The sequence below is a fragment of the Benincasa hispida genome, chromosome 8 (assembly GCF_027475165.1).
Source record: "Benincasa hispida cultivar pf3 chromosome 8, pf3_genome.v1.1, whole genome shotgun sequence".
NCBI classification, from domain to species: Eukaryota; Viridiplantae; Streptophyta; class Magnoliopsida; order Cucurbitales; family Cucurbitaceae; genus Benincasa; species Benincasa hispida.
Genome location: NC_143485.1, coordinates 43,969,059 through 43,990,394, shown reverse-complemented (window position 1 = coordinate 43,990,394; position 21,336 = coordinate 43,969,059). Strand labels below are relative to the sequence as shown.

The 21,336-nt window shown below is 35.5% G+C and overlaps 3 protein-coding genes and 1 long non-coding RNA gene across 4 annotated transcripts; 2 read left to right on the top strand and 2 right to left on the bottom strand.

The window, feature by feature from the left end:
• Positions 1-295: 295 nt before the first annotated feature.
• LOC120082527 (elongation factor 1-delta 1-like) lies at positions 296-2,209 on the top strand. The gene is made up of 7 exons (XM_039037731.2): positions 296-532; positions 625-732; positions 896-1,012; positions 1,113-1,188; positions 1,303-1,423; positions 1,503-1,616; positions 2,024-2,209. The coding sequence occupies exons 2-7, from the start codon at positions 647-649 to the stop codon at positions 2,185-2,187; spliced, it is 678 nt and encodes a 225-aa protein (XP_038893659.1). The 5' UTR covers positions 296-532; positions 625-646; the 3' UTR covers positions 2,188-2,209.
• Positions 2,210-5,492: 3,283 nt separating this feature from the next.
• On the top strand, positions 5,493-6,028 carry LOC150034611 (uncharacterized). The gene is made up of 2 exons (XR_016531233.1): positions 5,493-5,630; positions 5,720-6,028. It is a non-coding gene; the product is annotated as an uncharacterized LOC150034611 (long non-coding RNA).
• Positions 6,029-8,562: 2,534 nt separating this feature from the next.
• Positions 8,563-12,382, bottom strand: CPI1 (cyclopropyl isomerase). Its single transcript, XM_039037700.2, has 8 exons — positions 12,121-12,382; positions 11,901-12,046; positions 11,366-11,449; positions 11,039-11,080; positions 10,234-10,344; positions 9,957-10,148; positions 9,663-9,760; positions 8,563-8,891 (listed from the first exon to the last, which is right to left on the bottom strand). The coding sequence occupies exons 1-8, from the start codon at positions 12,125-12,127 to the stop codon at positions 8,708-8,710; spliced, it is 864 nt and encodes a 287-aa protein (XP_038893628.2). The 5' UTR covers positions 12,128-12,382; the 3' UTR covers positions 8,563-8,707.
• Positions 12,383-15,841: 3,459 nt separating this feature from the next.
• On the bottom strand, positions 15,842-16,264 carry LOC150034610 (uncharacterized). Its single transcript, XM_090316795.1, has one exon. The coding sequence runs from the start codon at positions 16,262-16,264 to the stop codon at positions 15,842-15,844; it is 423 nt and encodes a 140-aa protein (XP_090172921.1).
• Between the last annotated feature and the right edge of the window lie 5,072 nt (positions 16,265-21,336).

The window sequence follows — 21,336 nt, the reverse complement described above, 5'->3', positions numbered from 1 at the left end:
TAATAATTGCGTTGATTACAAACTATTTATTAATAGAAAATTTGTCATTTTGTGAAAATAGCACTGTTCAATAGTAATTAACATGTAACCTATGATTTGTTGATGTTCAAATTTTCACACTTTTATTTGTTGTACTCAAAAGTTCTTTTTGAGATAATTTATTTTGTCTGAAAGGTATAGTTAAAGTTATTTACATAGCCAATTTTTATATGTTGACTACTATATCAATTTAATTGAATAATGTTGTAAATTTATATCAATTTACAAGAGGTTTTTTTTTTTCCTTCTAAAGTTTAAAGAAAATTTATATCATAGTTTTCATGCCTTCTGTTGTTCCATATAATATGAATATAATGAAAAGATCTAAGACTTGAAATCTCCGCCGTTGATTGTTGAGGATCTTCATAATCGGTTCATGTGCGGTGCAGCAGATCAAGCCCATCTGTTGCTTTAAATATTGAACAAAGCCGAAACCCTAAAATCCCCTAGCCTCTGCAACTTTCTCTGTGAGTTTCTTGCTTTGCTACCGGCGGTAAGCTTCCGATCACGCAGTTTCGAATTCGATCGCGTAAGTATCATATGAAAGCAGCGGATTTTTAACTTCTGGTTTAAATTTTTGAACAGAGAGAAATCACATCAGTTCGCAATGGCGGTCTCATTGAGCGATGTCAAGTCGGCAGCCGGTCTAAAAAAGCTCGACGAGTACCTGCTCACTTGTAGTTACATTTCTGGGTTAGTTTCTCATCTGAATCTTTATTAGAACTTGTTATTTGATTTGGCTTTTGTTCATTGAAAAACATCTGATTTGTTACAAGTGTTGGAAGCAATAGTAATGGCATTAATACTTACTGTATTGAATCTGGTCTTTATATGTTCGACGAATGTTTATTCTCAGGTATCAAGCTTCAAAAGATGATATCGCTGTTTTCGAAGCTATCTCCAAACCCGTTTCCAGCGAGTATGTCAACGTATCTAGGTGGAGCAAGCATATCGAAGCACTCTTGAGAGCCTCGTAAGTCACCAAATTGCATAATTTTACTGTTCAGTTCCATGTTTAGTTTTGTTCTCGCTCTTAACTCGTATAATCGTTGGCTTTTGTTATTGTTTTATAGTGCTGTTTTTGGAGAGGGTTCTGGCGTTAAGTTTGAGGCAGAAGCAATCGCAACCCCACCAGCTGCCGATGCTAAGGTGAAAATATTATGCAATATTTTTTCCCAGTTCTGTGTTATGTGATCTGGAGAGTCTCATTATTGTGCTTTATCCCCTGTTTAGAATTTAAGATTTACTATGAAACACTTACAGCCTAGCGCCGACGACGACGACGACGATGATATGGATCTGTTTGGCGAAGAGACTGAAGAGGAAAAGAAGGCTGCTGAGGAGCGTGCAGCTGCCATCAAGGCTTCTGCGAAGAAGAAAGAGAGTGAGTTTTATTTACCGTCGATCTTGGTCTCGTTTTATATTGTCCACTGATTTTAATAATGCGTGGTGCTTGTTTTTAGGTGGAAAATCATCAGTTCTGATGGATATCAAGCCTTGGGATGATGAAACTGACATGAAGAAACTTGAAGAGGCTGTAAGAAGCGTTCAGATGGAAGGATTGCTTTGGGGAGCATGTATGTTCTTATATCCACGCTTTCAGTTTATAGGAATTATATTGTTTCATAATGTTGGAAGGAATCTGCAATCTTTTTTGCGTTATTTTAACTTATAATTGATATGAGAACCAACTGTTTCTCTTCACTTTCCTCGAATCTATTTCATCGGTTAATTGATTCAAGTTTTCATGATTTTATATGATCATTTCTCCAGCACGTCAGTTATTACTGCCTGTTAAAGGGAAGTGGAATAGAAATCTTATTCACCGTCTTTTTTTATCCTGTTTTATAGTCACGTAAAGCGTTTTCTTGCCCCAGTGTTATTCCTCGTCTACTATTTGAGTATCGTGTTATGTGTAATGTAATTGATTGTAATATCTTATTCTTAGGTGGATGTGTTTTGACCCTTGTCGTTTAAATTGCAGCCAAACTTGTCCCTGTTGGATATGGTATTAAGAAACTGCAGATAATGCTCACAATTGTTGACGACCTTGTGTCTGTTGACAATCTCATTGAGGAACATTTGACCGTCGAACCCATAAATGAGCATGTCCAGAGTTGCGATATTGTTGCCTTCAACAAAATCTAGTAAGAACCATGTTTTATTTTGTTACACTGGTTAGTAGTCGCAGAATTTCAATTTGATGTCTTTTGGAATGGGACCTTAAATTAAGGGTATGCGTGAATTGACTTTTTATGTGCTTAAAATCCAACACTTTGTTGCACTTATAAAGTTAATTCAACCATTCCTTAAAGTTATTTGAGAGGACTTCTCACCAGATCTTGAGTCTGCTATTCAATTTTTTTTAACAACATACCATTAATTGGTTGCAGAGATTGAGCTCTTTTGTGAAGTCCAAGAGCTGGTCATTCCAAAGACGAGGCTGAGTCTACCCATGAATAAGTTTTTGTTCAGGACTGTATGTCTATTTCTTGTTTTTACTTTTCAAACTTGATTTGGTTCCATTTGCTATGAAGTCATTTATTTTTGATATTGTGGTCATTTTGTCTTTATGAGCTCTGGTGATACACTTAGGTTATGAACTTATTGATTATTTGAGGTAGTGAGAATGAAAGATGGTCAAATAGAATGGCCTAATGATCTCCATGTCATTAACAGTGTTTTAAAATGTTCAAGGCGCAATGGTTCTAAGTGCAAAGTATACAAAAAGGTGGGGGCTTTTTTTAAATGAAGCGCACTATATATAAAAAAATATAAAAAATATATATATATATATTATATAATGTTTATTTATACAACTAAAACATTGAAGGATAGAAATGTGTCTTGAAAAATAAGAGATATATATGATTTAAATATTAGTCATTGAGTCACTATCATTCAACACCAAGTTAAGTGAAATGACACAAATAATTCTAAATACAATTTTAAAATTCTAAATATTGAATTCATCTTCATTAAATAGGTTTCATCTTCGTTCTCTTCATCATATCTATAGGTCTTAGAGACCAAAGTAATTGTTGGGAATTTTTTTTTTTTTTTAAGTCAATTAATTTAAATTACTAATGTAAGCAAATTTTAATTATGTATTCACTAAATTGTTTATTATTGTTAGTTTTATATGACAATTTGAATTTAGAAGTTTAATCGATATTGCTAAAAACTAACTTGACTTATCCGATGTCAGCTTATGGCTCTTGAACGTAGATGTGAGCGAGTCGGGTTGAAATGGTGAGAGTTGAGATAACGAATAAATTACTCAAATTTTGGTCTAAAAAACCTAATTATTTTTTTTAGTACAAAGAAATAAATATAAATCAAATTATTCACCTATATAATTTAAATTTAAACATTCATTATTTTTCCCTATGTAAAAGCTAATCGGGGCTGGGAGGGGGAATGGGGCCGAATTCCTCGTCCTCGTCCCTGTTTAGTTCATGGGAACTTTTTTTTCCCACTCCCTCTCATTCCCCGCCTAATCGGGGAATCCTTGTCCCATTCGAGGAGAGACTGTCAAGGGAAATTGGACATCTCTACTAGCAACTCTTGAAACATCGTCTCATGTTAAAGAATCACTGTCGAAAACAAGATCATCATCCTCTAAATCGTCATCAATTCTTCCAATAAGCCATTCATTACTATCATCTATCTCTTTTAAATGTCGACAATGTCCCGAATATTATATTAAGCGCTCTATTATATTTTATTAATATCAAGTCATTCAGACAACTTTGAGCAATATATATATATATATATATTGCTATGAAGTTGCATCTAAAGACACTACAAGTGAGACCTAAAATTCTCATAGTGAACTTTGCAAGTCTGGAGTTTCGAAATCATCCCACCATTCTACTATAGATCAAAACTTTATTAGTAGCTTTCAATTCGAAATGATATTTAATGTACTTTAATCAAAGATTTTAAGTTAAAGTTTACTTGGAGATATTTTGTCTCTCTGTCTTATTACTAAAGACTGTCCAAATAGTCCTTCAGCTTTCTTGTATTTGGTTAGCTCTCTAGCTCTTTAAGTATCTTTGTCTTGAATGTCCAAGGAAGATGGTGTTATACATGAATATAACCCATTGAAAATTTCATCGCTTGAATATTTGGATTCGAATAATTGAATTTTGGGTTTAGATAATATTTCGATGCATGCAAAGGATGATGCAACTGAAGTTTCAATCGTCAATCAATTATTGTAAAAATATCTTTGTACTTTTCTTCCTTACTATGGAAGGATTTGGCAATGGTCTCCTTAGCTCTATCCATAGCCTCATAAATGTATCCTATATGAGGCTTCTTCTCGCCATCCACCAACCTAAGTACTCGCAATGAAGGGCCGGATACTTGGCAAATACAATGATATTCCAAAAAGTTGTTAACAAAATTGTTGCTCCATTTGCTATTTTCCCACTCCTTCGATGTAAATATCTTTCTCAAATTTTTTTTCTGACGATGTAAACTTGATAATGTTATGCAAGTTGTAGCAAAGCATGCCTATTGTCGATGTAAACTTGATATATGATTCGGTGTAGTTAGCAGTGACTGTCTTGAACTTGAAAAATTTATATCTTATCATTTTACTTTTAATTAGTGTAGTATAATCTAATATGAAATTATTTGATTCCAAAGTTCAACAAACTATCATAATGATTGGCAATGTGTTGAACTTCTTATTTTACTGTTTTACTCTTGATAAGGATTCAAATTATTATTTTTATTTTATCATTATTATGATGGAAATCGAATCTTTAACATTGAGGTATAGCTCATTTTGGCTATTGGTTGTAATTTTTAAACTTTTTAGTTATCATTGGTTGTGATTTTTAAAATTGTGAATAAATTTGATAATGCTACATGGTATTAAATTTGCATTGGATATCACCACCTATTTCGCTTTTCTTGGGTGTACAGTCCGGTTGGCTTTCCTTTCTCTTCTCTTAAGTCTACAACAAATAAGTGGGAGACATTCAATTAACTGAAGAATCCGAACAACTTGGACTAAATCCAAATTATAAGGGTTGAATTGCTTATTTTTTTTCTCCTATTTTTATTGGATTGGATCTAGGATTGAACAAAAGAAATTTGAATTGACCTAACCCAACCTAAGTTAAATATATGGGATTTCGACATAAGGCCTTACAATAGTGACATTAATGTCTTGAATATTTTATTTTTTACAATGAATTTTTTTTCCACAAATATCAGTAGCTATTTACTATTTAGGTCTTGGTTCTACACACAAATATATATATATAAAATTGTGATTCTCTCTCCTCTATGCAAATTTTCATATCCATTAATGTTTCTTTTTAAGAAAAAAGAAAATCACTGACTCTTCCACTTCTCCTTTCTTCATCATCCTCTCTTCTTTTTCATCTCTTTTTTCTTTCAGCGATTTCACACCCCTCTGTTGCTATTGTTTGCTCGTCAGATTTGGCCGACTGTCGTTGCTGTCGTTCACCATCCGCTGTTTGTCGCCACTATTCGACCAATCGCTGTCACCGCCATTCGCCAGTTGGATTCGATCGTCGACTTCTGCACACCACCGACTGCCAGTAGTCGAGGTAAGTTCCTAGTCTTGTTGATTCTCTCTTCTATCCGCGGTTTTCTCCCTTTGTTCGTGCCATGCACCAAGATCCAGCCGTTTATGTAGATCCGTGCACCAAGATTAGCTACCTATACAGATTTGTGGCGACCATGAGTAAAGCAGAATAAGAGATGAAGATGGGGTTATGTGTTATAAACATCCATATATGAAGATAGAAAGAAGTACTTTGTTTGTGCCGCCTATATAGATCTACCGCACCAAGATCGAGGAGAACCTTTTTTTTTTAAAAAAAAAAAAAAATCCTAAATATATACATATTATAAACCCCCTAAGGGAATATACATTCCTTTATTTGATCTATGTGAATTATGTACGGTTTATTTGATATATATTATGATTTATGTTAAATATTAAGTCAAGATGTGATTTATATACCGTAGGATAACAAAAATTAAATAATGTAATACTCTTAATTTAGTCTATTGTAATATCTACTAATCTTAATTTTGTATATATTTCAAGGTATATTGACAATGTTTCAATGTATATTGACAATATTTTAAGGTATTAGTAAGAATCTAAAAATTAATTGAGAGTTTTTTTTTATTATTTATTTAGATTTTATGTATTGTGATATACACAAATTTTGTGTTGGAATTTCTAATTACTATACCGTCAATGAAATTTATGATATATAATGCGATTTATGTCAAACATTGAGTAAATATTATTTATATATCGTGGTATATTTCATATATTAGATTATATAATTTACATATTGTGGTATATTTCATATATTGGTTAGAATATTTTTTAAAAAAATACTATTTCTTTTTAAAATGTTTGTTTTTGTATAAAGTTTGTAATAGATATTGATATTTGATAAGTAAGAATTGAGTTTTATGAGATTTTAGTTTTTAAATGTGTGGTAGATAAATTTAAGTATTTTAAATTATGAAGAAAACAAATAATAATCCGACAACCCAACTCAAATTTTGAGGGTTGGGTTGGAGATCATGTTCAGGTTATTTAGGTTGCCAATTTGATCAACTTGAATTTTTGGATTGGTTAAAAAAATGTCACAACTCAACCCGATCTAGGTACACCCCTAGATTTGTAGAGATAATTTCTTTGATATTTCTATATCTTGTTTTGAGTGAATTGGCACTATCATTTCGTATGAAAAATTATGACAGCAAATCTGCAATAGAATGTGTGAATATAATGAGTAATAAGCACTTCTATTTGGAAACTAAAATGTTTATTAATTAATTTGAACTTTTATTTTGAATTTTATGTTTTTATAATAACAATTTTCAACGTAAAATTGGGATCTTTTATATATTTGCCACCTGAAAGATTTGTCCATCGATAATTATTTGGTTTTTAAAACTATGTAATAAACTCCAGATCTACCTATTCTATTTTTATCAAACACAATTACCAAACAAAAGACAAAATGAAAAATAAAAAATACATCTAAACTTTATAATTCTGTAAAAGATATTCTTGAACTTACCTCTAAACTTTAAAAATTAAAAAAAAAAAAAAAAAAAAAAAAAAAAAAAAAAAAAAACTCTTATCGTTTATCCCTCCGAATTTCACATTAAAGAATCAATTCAGATTTTCTTATCTTAAGAGCGGCAGCTTAGAAGAAGAATGCAATCAACATTAGAGATGTAAAGTACAGGAGACGAAAGGACAGATGTGTAATATTAAATTATTAATTGCTCAATGATCTACATCGGATCATTATCTTTCTATACATTGTTCTTAAAATTGTTGGAATGATTATTAATAGGTTAGAATATTGGTCGTCCATGGGGAGCATAAATGCCTGCAATTTTTTAATTATTATATATGTACTTTTTAACAATAATAACGAGAGTTATATCATTATATTACAATCCCATTTATTCTTGGGGCCTTTTTAACATAAAAATAATATTTAAAAATATTTATATTTTATAGTAAAAAGTTCCAAAAGTACTAAACACTTTTAAAACTTTTTGCTATAAAATGTAAATATTTTTTAAATTTATTTATTTATAAGAATTTTCCTTTATTTTCTTTTCCATCTATTCATTATGATGGTAGGAACATTTTCAACGTATAACATATGTTAGATACTACGACATTAAATTTGCCTTCACCCATCGACTTGAACTTTTGGATCAATTTGAGATTTAGCATGGTCTCAACTCGTGGTGGAGTGCTTCAAGTAGGATGGATTTGATCCCATCCCGGTAGTCAAACTCTTTCCTTACTCAGCTCACCTGCCTTTGAAGCTGGATTGCCTTTCTCGAAATAAATAGAGTAGTCCCCCCAAGGAGTTGAAAAGTTTGAAGTGGGATATTGGGTCCGTCTGGGGATGCTCACTACGACATGGCTTCAGGGCCTCTCCCTATTATTAGCTTAGCTTGACTTTTGTCATATAAATAACATGTAACTCAAAGCTACAAGCCAAATCAGAAGTGACTCATTTCTATTCTGGTTGGGATTGTCTATCGATGGAAATCTATAGATCCTAGTAATTCACTATCAGAGCAATATTCTAAGAAGTCCTGTATTCAAACTCCTGCAATGTTATCTCTTTCCCAAATCAATATTAATTTCAACTCATTAGGTCTTCTCCAGTGAAAGGAATGAAATTCCTACAATGTTATTTCTTCCCCAATTAATATTGATTTCTACTTATTGGGTCTTCCTCATATTTCAAACTTACAAGTGAAGGAAGTGTTAGATGATATAAATTTGCCTTCACCTAAAAGCTACGCTTTTGAGTCAATTGGTGATTTAATCGAATATTCTTGTCTGCTCATTAGCAAGTAGCATCTTTGGTTTATCCAAGGGAGAGGAAGCCATATTCAATTGGTTTTGATTATCTGGTATTATGTTTGAAGTTGTAAATTATGGGATCTTAGTAGTTTGAATTCGAGGAGACCGAATGAAAATGAGATGGAAGGATAATTGATCAATAGTAACTAACACAATGAACTCTAAGAGTGTTCACAAATAGAGCTAAAACTACCATAATAGCTATAGTACAACACAAGATCACATTAACATTAACAGCAAAGCAGTCTCTGAGTTTCAATTGGTTTGTCCAAGAAACCATGGTAGCCCTGGTTGATAGCATTGCTTTTTGGGAAGTGGTACGATAGGGCCAAGAAAGATGCGCCATAGATCAAGTAAAATTGTTACCAACATTGCTGCTCCTAGAGAATCAACTGCCACTCTTGGTAAGTCCCAAAGATCACCAGGCTTCTCGTCAATCCTGTAGTACAGATTCAACATGGTGGAAAGATCTTAGAAAAAACCGGTAGATTGGTAGTAGACCTTTGAAACAAACTCATCCTGTTCCTAAATACTACAATTTCGTTTTGGAGTACGAGTTTACTCGGAAAGTCAAGCAGTTAACCGACTGATAGAAACAAAAACTCAGAAGCCAATACAGGCCGGCCATGAACTATATGCTACCACCTAATAATCTAAAGGATAGACTTTTCCTCTAATGGCATGCTTTATAAGCCCCTATGGCTTCACGTGTATTGGATATCCTAACGAAATCGCGGCTAATGTAACGGGTGGTATAGCCATGAAGGTCCGAAATCTGCAGTCTCTTGGTTATGGCTCATAGAACCCTCTTAAGCCATAATCTTTTCTACAAGCAAAAGTCATCTTAACTTTCGTCACCAGTGGACAAACGACTGGAATAAGAAGGGGAGAAAAGAGGGATAAGTCAATGTACTACATAAGTTCATGCATATGATGGGGAATAGAAGAGGCAGCAACAGCATAACAACTACAGAAGATGATTCAGATCTGTCAGAAAATTCACGTGTCCCAAAAAAATCACATGTTTTGCAACTCTTTCGTTTTTTTTCTTCCCTTATCCAGTTTGTGTAATTCATGTCTGCAGTCTTGAAGTCGCCAATTTCTCGAGCATAGAGTGATGGAGGGAAAATGGCAGACTTGTATGTGGTTTCTAGTTATTATAAACAAACTGATCTATATATATTTATGGCACTAGGATTCAGAATCTTACCTCAAGAACATTGGGAAGCTGACGAAGAAGTAGATGGCATAAAACAAAGAGCCAACTTTGTACATTGAAGCCCGATCCACAAATTGGTAGTAAGGGAACTGCACAGGTCGAAGTAAGATGTGTATTAATAAATCATTCGTAAGAACAAATGAAAAGATATCTCAAAGCATATATCAGAAGGAGTTTCGTGGAAATGGTTTTATGAGAACATGCTGAAGTTTTCAATCCTTACAGTTCAAATAACTTATACCACCAAACACTGGACAACGCAAAAGGAGAAATATGTGAAATTACATTAGAAATAGCCAGAGTCTCCAAGTAAGCAATGAAGTATGAGAGTGCCACAATCCACGCAACCAGCATAACCCTTTGAATATTTTCTGGTAAGTCGGCAATGGAATGGCGAAGTCTCCGAAGAGTCATGTTAGATGCGACGTGATAGAACAGAAAGCATACGTGGGTAAGAAGAAAGGTTGTGTGTGGTACCTACGATTAACAAATCATTTTTTAGAAATAGAAGAAGGTAATCGATGCTTTTTTTTCCACTTTGCCTTTCAATTGCCATGCTTACATTATTCATCCTCCATGATGGAAACGTATAAGATGCCCCCAAAACAGTGAAAAAGTAGTGGGTCCAAAAGTAATTTCCAACATAGCTGAAGATTACTATCCAAAGACTAGCCTGCCACAAAGAAGAACAAAATTATTATGTAGAGCTTATGAACTGACCTGATTGAAAAACTGATTGGTAGTGTCTAGTTTGACAGTTAAGTGATACAACACTATAGGAATTGGATTGTATGTAACTGAGCCAAAATATTTTATTATTTTGCAGTCTCTCCATACTCAGAATCAGGAAGGCTAACCTGTTTGGATTAATATTTCTCTAGAAAGTTGCATTGTTATTATTATTATTACTATAATTTTTTTGAGAAGAGAAGAGAAAAGAAACAAGCATTGTTATCATGTTGATTTCATCTACAATATTTAATGTACACCAGCTCAATGTCACCCAACAAATTCTCCTCTCTAGAAATCTGATAGAATGCTTAGAAAAGTATTTTCAGTTAGATACACATTTCTAGAAGAAATGCTAAATTAGCATTAAAACCGCAATTGAGTGATGATAGCTTGGTTCTCAAAGTGAGCAAAAAAGGGTAGAGGTTGGAATGGATAAGACATTTCATAGTCCAAGGGGCTGCACCAATGAATGTTGAAGCCATCGGGGGGGGGGGGGGGTAGGGGAATAGCCTTTAGCCAAAGAAACCACTTTTCATGTATCACACTTAATTAGCTTTGATGATATAGCTGCTTCTTCTGAATTGCTAACTTGCAAAAACAAAGAGTAATCCACATACAAAAGGTAGAGAACTAACCTTCACCCAATATCGATCTTTCCAAGGCAAACTGCGGTCAGCCTGCAACAAATTCCAAGTAAATAAGATCACTTTATCTTCGTCACTTTAAGCACCTCAAGTTACAGGTGATGAATTGATAAGTCTTCCTTCCTCTTTGTCTTCAATTGATTAGATCTCGATTTATTTATTGTGACTAATATTCAGTTGAATCGGTTTAAGAGAACCATCAATCTTGGATAAGAATTATGTGGATCGATATTTCCACAAGTTCCCAGAAACAAACATGTGAATGAACTTTTGTAATAGAATCATACAGATTTAAATGAAGTGCTAGTAAATTGATACCTCTCCAGGCCACACCACCGGTATCAAAAAGGAAGGAAGTGCTGCTAATAATCCAAGAAGCAAATATTCCAATTCCGTAAACCTCTGTGTCAATAAGAACACCGATGTTTAGATTTTTAAAAAGTTGAACTCATAGAAAGTAAAGGTCTAATAGAGAAGAAGAAGAAGAAGAAATCGTCTTCATTATTAATATTGGACAGAAAACGAAAGATAGAACAGTTTAAACGTCACTTGTCTTGAATGACACTCATCAAATTAAATACAAATTTCCATTTCGAAAGTTGTCAAATCCCCAGATGTATAAATCAACAATATGCCCCTTTCTTCATTGTTGACTTCTTCAAAAAGCCAAACCTAATGTGAACAGAGAAGAAGATAAAATCTAGAAATGTATAAAGAAACTTCTGCTTAGTTCAGCAATAAAGCGAACAATCAAACCCCATCTAAAGAAATAAGTAAAACCCATCAAACACTTTTCACAATCCATCGAAATGCAGCAAAATAGAATTAGGAGAAAAGTAAAATTGAAGCAGACCTCGTAGAGTTTGAAAGGAACCACAATTCCCAAGCAAAGAGTGAGCCAAAATGGAGTATAGGAAAGAAAGAAGAGTTCACCCCATCTCTTGCTAGGGTTTGAAGAGAGCCATAAGCTTGAAGAATGTTTGGAAACGGAGGCAGGACCTGGATAGACATAGGTAAGAAGCGGAAGAAAACGAAAGGAAAGAAGAAGAAGAGAGTGAGAAAAGCAAATTTACCGGCCATTACAACAGTGATTAAAGATGTGAAACTGAGATGATAAGATAGATCTCGGCTTGAAATTCTCCAACTGAATAAGAGAAAACCGAGGAGTGTAACCTTTCGCTTTGCTGTTCCGAAATTTCCAAAGCGGACACCTAAAGATGCCAGCTTCCTCTAAATAACAACCAAAATTCCCTTTTTACTTCTTTACCTTCACACTTTTGTCTTTTCTTACAATCTTTTTTTTTTTTTCCTTTTTTCTTTTCACCTCAATAATGTGGTTGGATACCACAACTGTCCCACGTTATGTTTTGGATCAACCTTTTTTTTTTTTTTTTAATAAAATATTTATACTTTCGTGTTAGTTAAAAAGTAAGGGATCGATAATTGTATTAAAGGAAGGAAAAAAAAAAAATAATAATTTCACCCTACTTTTTGAAACTTAAGAGTTTTGACATTTGTTTATCAACAAAAATACCAAAATACTCTTATCTTTTCCCCCTTTTTCTCTTTTCTCTTTCTTTACTTTTGTTTTCCAATCGCAAAGATTGAACTTCGATTTTCTTCGAGGACTCGCATCAACCGAATCTTTAGCATCAATTCAATATTGGAGCTTATGTAGACGAACTTGTCCTCTCGTCCCAGTTAGGGGTGTTCATGGATTGGATTGGGTTAGGTTGAAAGACTTTTTAGATCCAACCCAATTTTTCGGATGGTAAATTTTTCAACCTAAATAACCCTTATTAAAAATGAACCAAACCCAACCCAACCATGAAATATTTGGGTTGGATTGGTTCGGGTTAATCGGGTTATTTATTTAAAATTTTGTTCTAAAAAGAAGTAAAATGTAAATATGTAAAAATCTAATTTAATTATTTTCATATATTGAATTAAGATTAACAATTTCAATTTATATAGTGAAAAATTTCTTTCTAAAGTGCAAAAAAACTACTTTTAAGAGTTGTTGAAGAATAAATTATTCAAAAAATATTAGAATCAAATAAAATTAAAATCAATATATGTATAAATAATTGTGTTATAAGTAAAAAATTATATTTTTTTAAAGTTAATAATAAATTCGGGTTGGTTTGGATTATATTAGGTGAATCCATGAACCAACCTAATCCATAAAATTTTAATTTTATTTGAACCCAACCAAACCCAAATGAGTTGATCATAACCCAACCCAAACCGCATGGGTTGGGTTAGGTTGGGTTGATCGGTTTTTTCGGGTCATCAATTTTTTTGAATATCCCTAGTCTCAACTTCATGACTTTCATCTCATCATTAGTCGTGAGGTCAACTTGATTGGCTCGTTCGATATTTTGATCGAGTTAGACGATGGGTTTGGTTGGAGGCGTGGCCCTATCTGAATCTTGATCTTGGGTATATGCCTCATTAGGTAAGCTCGCCCTTGTGAGTTAGCTTGGTCCACAACTGACATTTCCTGAATTCTTCGATCGTCGATCCTCATTTGGGAGCTGCAAGTCCCGTTTAAGTTCCTTCATTTGGTCTAGGTAAATTGTGATCAACCTCTACAGATTTAGGTCCATTGTCAACGATAGTTGTTGCTTCCACAAACAACGTCAAATGTTGGTATGTGGATCTCCAACGCATTTGTTGTCGTTACAGGCCCCTTGTGGGCTTGACCTCCGACTCGCTTCTTTTAGTTTGGTCTCACTTTCTTAATCAACATGCACGAGAGATCTGGTGTATTGTCGAGCCTACTATACCCTGATGCTTAAATTAGTATAGGAAGTGTATAGTTCTACTAAGGACACAAAAGTAAGATAAGGGCTCTTCTTCATGGAGATTACTCAATCTTCTCTTTTGGGTTATCGAATGGGATAATTTATAATAATGTCTTCCTTTGATAGTCGCCTGTAGTTACGTGTAGCTCTGGCGATGTTAGGGTAGTTTACGACATTTGAGACTACATGGTGCCAAATGACCGCAACTTGGTTATTTTTCAATTATTGTATATTTACCAGCTTGGCTGATTAGCCAAGAACCAAAGACTCTGACTTTTCTCTTTTGGGATGCACATTTCTCATGTCATCTCATAGTTTCCATAGGGCTTGGACCCACATGTGGGCTTCAGGTCTTGTAAGAGGTAACTCTCAACACATAGTAAAAATATTGATATTTTTATATTCTAATCCTTAACCATAACCAATTTTGTTTGTTCAATATTCTAGCCGATGTTAGATGTCGACAATTCCAAAAGCTAGTTGTTGTATCGTGAAAACTACTGCCTTGAAAGCAAATTTGGCACAATCGTAGTGCGAATCGTTCTTGTCGGTTGCTCCTCAAGGTTATCTCAATGCCCCCTTCAAAGGTGCATTCTCAAATGGAGGGTTAGAATCACAGTGAGAGAAGTATTTGCTCAGAATTAGAGGAGAAGATCGATGAAGAAGAGAAATTTGAAACAGGGATGCAAACAACTGATTTTTCTAGATTTGGGAACTCCAATTTTGAAAAGCAATTGTAGAAGAAGAAGAATGTCAATAGTCATAAATGTTTGAAAAATAATAAACCCAGATCTGGAAAATAATTGTATCATTAAAAATCCTAAACAATTTTATTTTTAAAACAATTAACGTTTAAGGTTTTGTAGAAAGTTAAAAACAAAAAAAGAGACAAAACTCTCATGTTCCTAGTGTGTGTGTAAACCCCGAACCCTATTTTTTCCTACTTAAGTATGTTCATTAATATGTTAAGTATGTTAAGCATGAATTAATGTTATTTTGTAGGGAAAGGCAAGAAGATGATTAAAGAAGAAAGGAAAAGTCTTGAGTATTGAGAAATGAGGTCTCAGGTAGTAAGGTATTTGGCTTTAGCAAGTAGAAATTTGGCTAAGTGTAGAAACATGGGCGCATGAAGCATGTGGTGTATGGCAACCAAGGTTGTGGAAGTTGAGGGCAGGCCACAAGGCTAAGTGTTGGTCAAGAGCTTGCCATGTGCTAGCAAGGAGCATGCGGTGATCAAGGTCTTGAGAGGTTATTGATGCACGCGACAAGGCAAAGGTGTGTAGGCATTAGGCTATTGAGGCGTTGAGTGCACGACATGAGCGAAGTTGCCGCGTTGAGGCTGGGCATGTATGCTGACCAGTGTGCAGGTTGTGAAGACTAGCGTTGGCCACGAGCCCATGCGAAAAAAAGTGGAGATGCGCTAGAGCATGCATCGAGTGGTAAGCGGGGCACGTCATGAAGGCCTTTGATGTTGGGAGAGTATCCGTGTGCTTGGGTATACGTTGATAGCGTTGGTGCAAGGCACATGAGGCATGTGCTACTTGGTGAGTATATGTTGAGGTTGGCTAGCACCTGGGGTGTAGTGCGATGAGGTTGAACCACACGTTGGTTAAAGTTGTGCAATTCTCAAGCAGGGCCATGACGAAGAAGGATTGGGCGTTGGACAAGAGGGCATGCGGCCAAGAAGGGGTAGCATGCGATGGTAAAGATAATAGGTCTTGCGTTGATGAGTGCCATTGATAAGAGCCATGCATTGGTGATTAAAGAAAGACACTCGGTTAAACCACGTCTTATGACAGCCAACTGTCATGATCAGATGAGTTAATCCCATTTAAGGGATGAGATGGCAGCTTCGAGTTTAAAGAAAGCATGTTTGTAGAAGGAAATGTTCCTTGATAAGGTTTGGAAAATAAGTTATACGAGATCAAAGTTGAGTCTAGAAATTTTGAATAAGCGGGCAGCTGCTTGGGAGGAATGAGCAGGCAACTCAAGAGGTGGACACGCGTGCAATGCTAGGCTGAGCACAAGCATTATCAGATAAATTGGTTCCTAATGCTCTTGCGTTGTTAACAATCCCAATCAACTTATCTGAGTACTCTTTAATGGACTCAGAATCCTTCATTTGCATTATCTCGAATTCTCGCACCAAGTTCAACACTTTCATGCCTTTAATCCTCTCATCACCTTCATACTCACTTTTGAGGAACTCCCAGATCTCCTTTTCCGACTTCAAGGCCATAATTTTGATGAATATGGCGGGAGACACAGTTGCATATAGGCAAGCTCGTGCTTTTACCTTCTTGGTGACCCTCTCCTTGTGAGTCTTGATATGGTGTATTGTTGGGTTATCAGGAAGTGGAGCAATCTTATAGTCTTGCTCAATTGCTTCCCAATAATCACAACCCTCCATGTAGGCTTACATTCTGATAGCCCATGCCTGGTAGTTTTCACCATCAAACACAGGTGGAGCCAATGAAGAAAGACTGTTTGATCCTAATTCCATCTCTAACAACTCTCACAAGTGTATCACTTAGTTTCTCTTGAAGATATTTCACCGATTCTCACTCACAGATCCCTTAAAAATTGAGAGCTCTGATACCATTGTTATTCTAACTAATGAGAGGGAAATGAGAAAAATGGGAAGTGTGTGTATTTCATTCTAGAAAACTCCATATAAATATATATCTTGAATCTAAAAATAGATTCCACAATGTTAGCAACTAATCTCACTAACTCCACAAGAATAGGAACTTAGACTTGACTACAACTAAAAATAACTTTAACCATTTTCTAGAAACTAGGAATTGACTAGACCAACTTAAAAACTAATTTACAATTTTGAGTTACTAACAAAAACTCAAACATTGGGATGAAGGAATTCTATATAAAGATTGAATGTGAGCTTATGCATGTAAGATAATCTTACAAGGAAATCTATGCTAGTAGCTAAACATGAGATTTATGTCCACGGGGTTAACACCAGCAGGAGAAGCCTATCAACCCTAGGACGAACGCCAAGATAGTGAGTGACAACGGATGTTTTCTAAATGTTTAGTAAATTTATGTTTTACTCAAAGTTATACTCATGCTAGCTTATGTTATAGTTTTTTTCCTAAGCAAACTAAATTTAGAATAGTTGATTAACGTATACTAGTTTAAAGAAAGTTTCTAAGGCATGTTTTAAAGTAATAAGGTGCTTTCTTACATAAAGTATGCGTTGGAAGCTTATATTTTCAATGCTAAAAGCTTATGTTCATTATTAGTATGTTTTCAAACATACTTATTTTAGTAAATTAGTTTCTAATGCATACCTAGCTAATGTTTTATAAAGCATGATTTCAGTATTTCAAGTCCTTATGTTCGAGTAGTATACGTTAGTCGTTTTAAGCTATGTGATAAAGATGTTAAGTATATGAGCTCTATGATGATTATTATTTCAACCCGATATTGAAGGACTTTGAGAAGGTATCTGGGAATATTTAGTAATAGGCTGATACTGAAGGACTCCGATATTCGGGCTATAGTACCTAAGGTATGACGATACTTAGTGATTACCACGTGCACATAGGTAAATTTGAAGTTGGTTGTGTTGAGAACACTCCACACCAACTAAGGTTTAACATTGAGAGATTGAGCAAAAGGGTTCTTTCTCAATACAGTATTTATGTAAAGTTACGTTTTAAGCCATGCTTTGATGAAAGTATTAAGTATGAGTTTGCTTGACAATTATCAGTTTTATAGCATATTGTTTAAGTTTTATTAGTCACTCACTGGGCTAGTAGCTCACCCCATTTTTAAATATTTTCCCAAAGAAAATGAGAAAGGATATGAATAAAGTGTGCAAACAATGTTTCAAATGTAAGGAGGCTAAGTCTAAGACACAACTACATGGTCTTTACACACATTTGGGTGTTTCTGGTGAACCTTGGGTTGACATTAGCATGGATTTTGTTTTAAGACTACCAAAGATTAGAAGACATCATGATAGCATTTTTGTGGTAGTTGATAGGTTTAGTAAAATGGCACATTTCTTTCCATGTAATAAAACAGATGATGCTACTAACATAGCTAATCTTTTCTTTAGAGAAGTGGTAAGATTGTATGGAATTCTTTAAACCATTGTTAGTGACAGAGATGCAAAATTTTAAAGTCATTTTTGGAAAGTTTAGTGGGGTAAATTGGGAACTACGCTTTTTTTTTTTCAACAACTTGTCATCCACAAACGAATGGGCAAACTGAGATGGTTAATAGAACATTAAAGGCTTTGCTTAGGTAACTAATTTCTAAAAATCTCAAGTCTTGGGAGGAAGTACCTATTGTAGAGTTTGCTTATAATGGAGCAATACACAACACCACTCATTGTTCACCTTTTGAGATTGCGTATGGCTTTAATCCATTAACTCCTTTAGATTTGTCACCTTTGCCATCTAATATGTTTAGTATTGATGCAGTTGTTTCAAGGGTATAATACATAAAAAAATTTGCATAAATAAGTCAAAGAAAAGATTGAAAAGAAGAATCAAAAGCTTGTCCATAGCAAGAACCAAGGAAGAAAGAAAATGATTTTTAAGCCCAGTGACTGGGTTTGGGTTTATCTACGAAAGGAAAAGTTTCTATATCAAAGGATGCCTAAACTTCAACCAAGAGGAGATTAAAACATAGAAAAATTCACCAAAAATTTTCTCAAATTGCTACTCATTTTGGATCCCACGATCCAATTTAAGGCTAAAAGTTTCGTGGTGAAGATCTTGTGATAGCCTACATCATAAGAAATTTACAAAGATTTGGAGCAATTTCATGGATTCTTCAAAGGTTTCTTCTATAAATCCTAATATTCTGAAAACTCCTGAATATACATGCTAATCCACTAAAATTGATGTAGTTAGAGTGCTTAGGATTCTAATATCTTCCGTTGGTTGAATGTCAACTCCATTAATTGGTATTAAAGCATAATTTAAACACTCAATTCACGTTGATTCATGGTGGGTGTTTTTCATAAGTTGTATGAAAGTGCGTAACGATTTGGATATTTTAGTTTTGGCGTTAGATTTATCTTCAATTATGATGTAATTGTTTTAACTGGCTCTTTGTTTATGGGTCTTAATGTGTGATTAAGAGTCTGTAAATTTTTTAGAGTCAATAAAGTTGCAATTCGGTTGTAATTGAAGAAAGAAGAAAGCAAGCTTAGCAGCAGAAATTCGTTTTTGAAGCTACCGCCTCGCAACGTTGCATCGCTGCCGGGGGGGGGGGGGAAGGCTCCCCATCCTCTTCCCCTTAGGGGATATTTTCCCCCATCCCCGCTTCTATCCCTGCCAATTGAAGGTGGGGACGGGGATGGGGATTCCCTGTCGGGGAAACGGGTGGGACAGGCGCACGGTATTTCTACCAGCGCAACACTACCTCAACATAATGCATTTTTGCTAAGGACGGGCAAATAACACATATGAGCGCAACACACCCCTCAGCGTAATGCATTTGAGTTGGATGAACGCAAAGTATATCTTGTTGGTACAAGATGCACCCATCATCACAAGGCATACCAGATGTTGATTGTTTTATTATTTTTGTTGTTATTATTATTATTTTTTTCATCAACGCAAGTCACAAGGACCTGCGGTATTAATTCTCTTCTTATTATGCAATCATTCACCAAGTTTTAAGAATAACGCATTTAATACAGAGAAGTGAGAAAATTAAAGAAAGCACGGAAATAAATGCAAGTGAATTAAATAAGGAATAATTTCATAAAGCATTAAAAACACATTGAATGAAGCAATAAATGACAAAGTTCATGAAGCAATAAATTCAAAAAGCAAGTAAACATAGGATTGAGATATAGACTGGAAGATAATTTTCTCCTGATGAATGCAATCCACACCTCCGCAGGCGGTCCAGCTTGCCTGCCCAATGTCTTCAGGGACATTGCTCCTTCCCGTGAGATCCTGAGGCTTTAGAATTGCTTGGCAACGTTCCAGATGTTCTATTACGTAGCTCGGATGCCAGCTGCCTTACTTGAATCTCCAAGTTTCTGATTGAAGATGCCTGCGCCTGCATCACCGCATCTTTTTTATCCATGTATTGCTTGAGCAGGGACTCCAATGAATTACTAGAGGTGTTAGAAGAGGATGGTTGATGTTGCAGTTGTCTCTGTTGCCTTTGATTCTAGTTTTAGTGAAAGGGTGGAGGGTTTCCTTGATTCCCAGAGTTGCTATTCTGATGGTTACTTGGCCCACCTTGGTTATGATTCCTTCCCCAACCGAAGTTAGGGTGATTCCTTCAATCAGGATTATACGTGTTGTTGTACGGATTGTTCTGGATAGCACATACTTGCTGCAGGTTTGATGGGCACATTTCCACCGTATGGCCTCCTCCACAATTGATGCAACTGATTGTGGTCACTTGTTCCGGCGCATTGGGTTGTGCTAATCCTTGGGAGAGGGTATCTTGATTAAGCATCATCGACTGAAGGATAGAGGTCACTGTGGCCATCTGGGCTGCCAAGGTTGTCATTGTCTCCGCAGGCACAATGGCAGTTTCATTTCTTCTTCTCTCAGAGCCTTTTCCTCCGTACCTGTCGTCAACCCAATCATCCATATTCCCCGAGATGCGGTCAAGGATGACCTTAGCCTCAGTGTATGTTTTATTCATAAAACCTCCTGCCGCAGAGGCATTTGCAACAACCTGCGTTGATCTGTTCAGGCCATTATAGAATGTTTCCATCAGGATGCAATCGGGTATCCCAATATGTAGACAATTCTTCACCAATCTTCTGAATCGCACCCAGGCGGTGCTAAGGATCTCGTTATCCATCTGTTTAAAGTTCAGCACGTCCTTTCATCTTATTGTGTTGATTGCCGGAGGGAAGAACTTCTTCATAAACCGTTCAACCAACTGATCCCAGGAAGTTATTTCATTTAGCTCCAGTGAATGAGCCCACCTCTTAGCCTCATCCTCAAGGTGTAAGGGAAGAGGTATAGTCTGATACCTTATGGGGTAACGCCAGGTATGGAGAAGTTATCGCACATCTTGACAAAACTAGTCAGATGGGCATGTGGGTCCTCACCTTGCAGACCACCAAACTGCCCCGCATTCTGAATCATTTGGAGCATGACCGGTTTAATCTCAAATCTTCCATTCTTCTCAACTATCGGCCTTGAAAATTTGGGCGAAAAATCATACAGATTGGGCACCGTGTAGTTCCTCATCGGGATGTTGTGGTTAGCCGCAAGAAAAATAGGACCTTGCGTTGGCCTTCCCACCCCTTGATTTACCTCGGGTGCCACATTATCATTGTTATTATCTGCCATGTTGGCCTTCTTTTGCCTTGCTCGGTTCTGGCATGCCAAAATGTACACTCGATCTCTGGGTTAGCCTCGAATTCTGGATTAGTTCCAGTACTCATAAACCGTCAGACTGCTCTCCGTGATAAGCAGCCAGTACAAAGAGATCTGTCCTGCAAAATATCACAAACGTACTCAACAA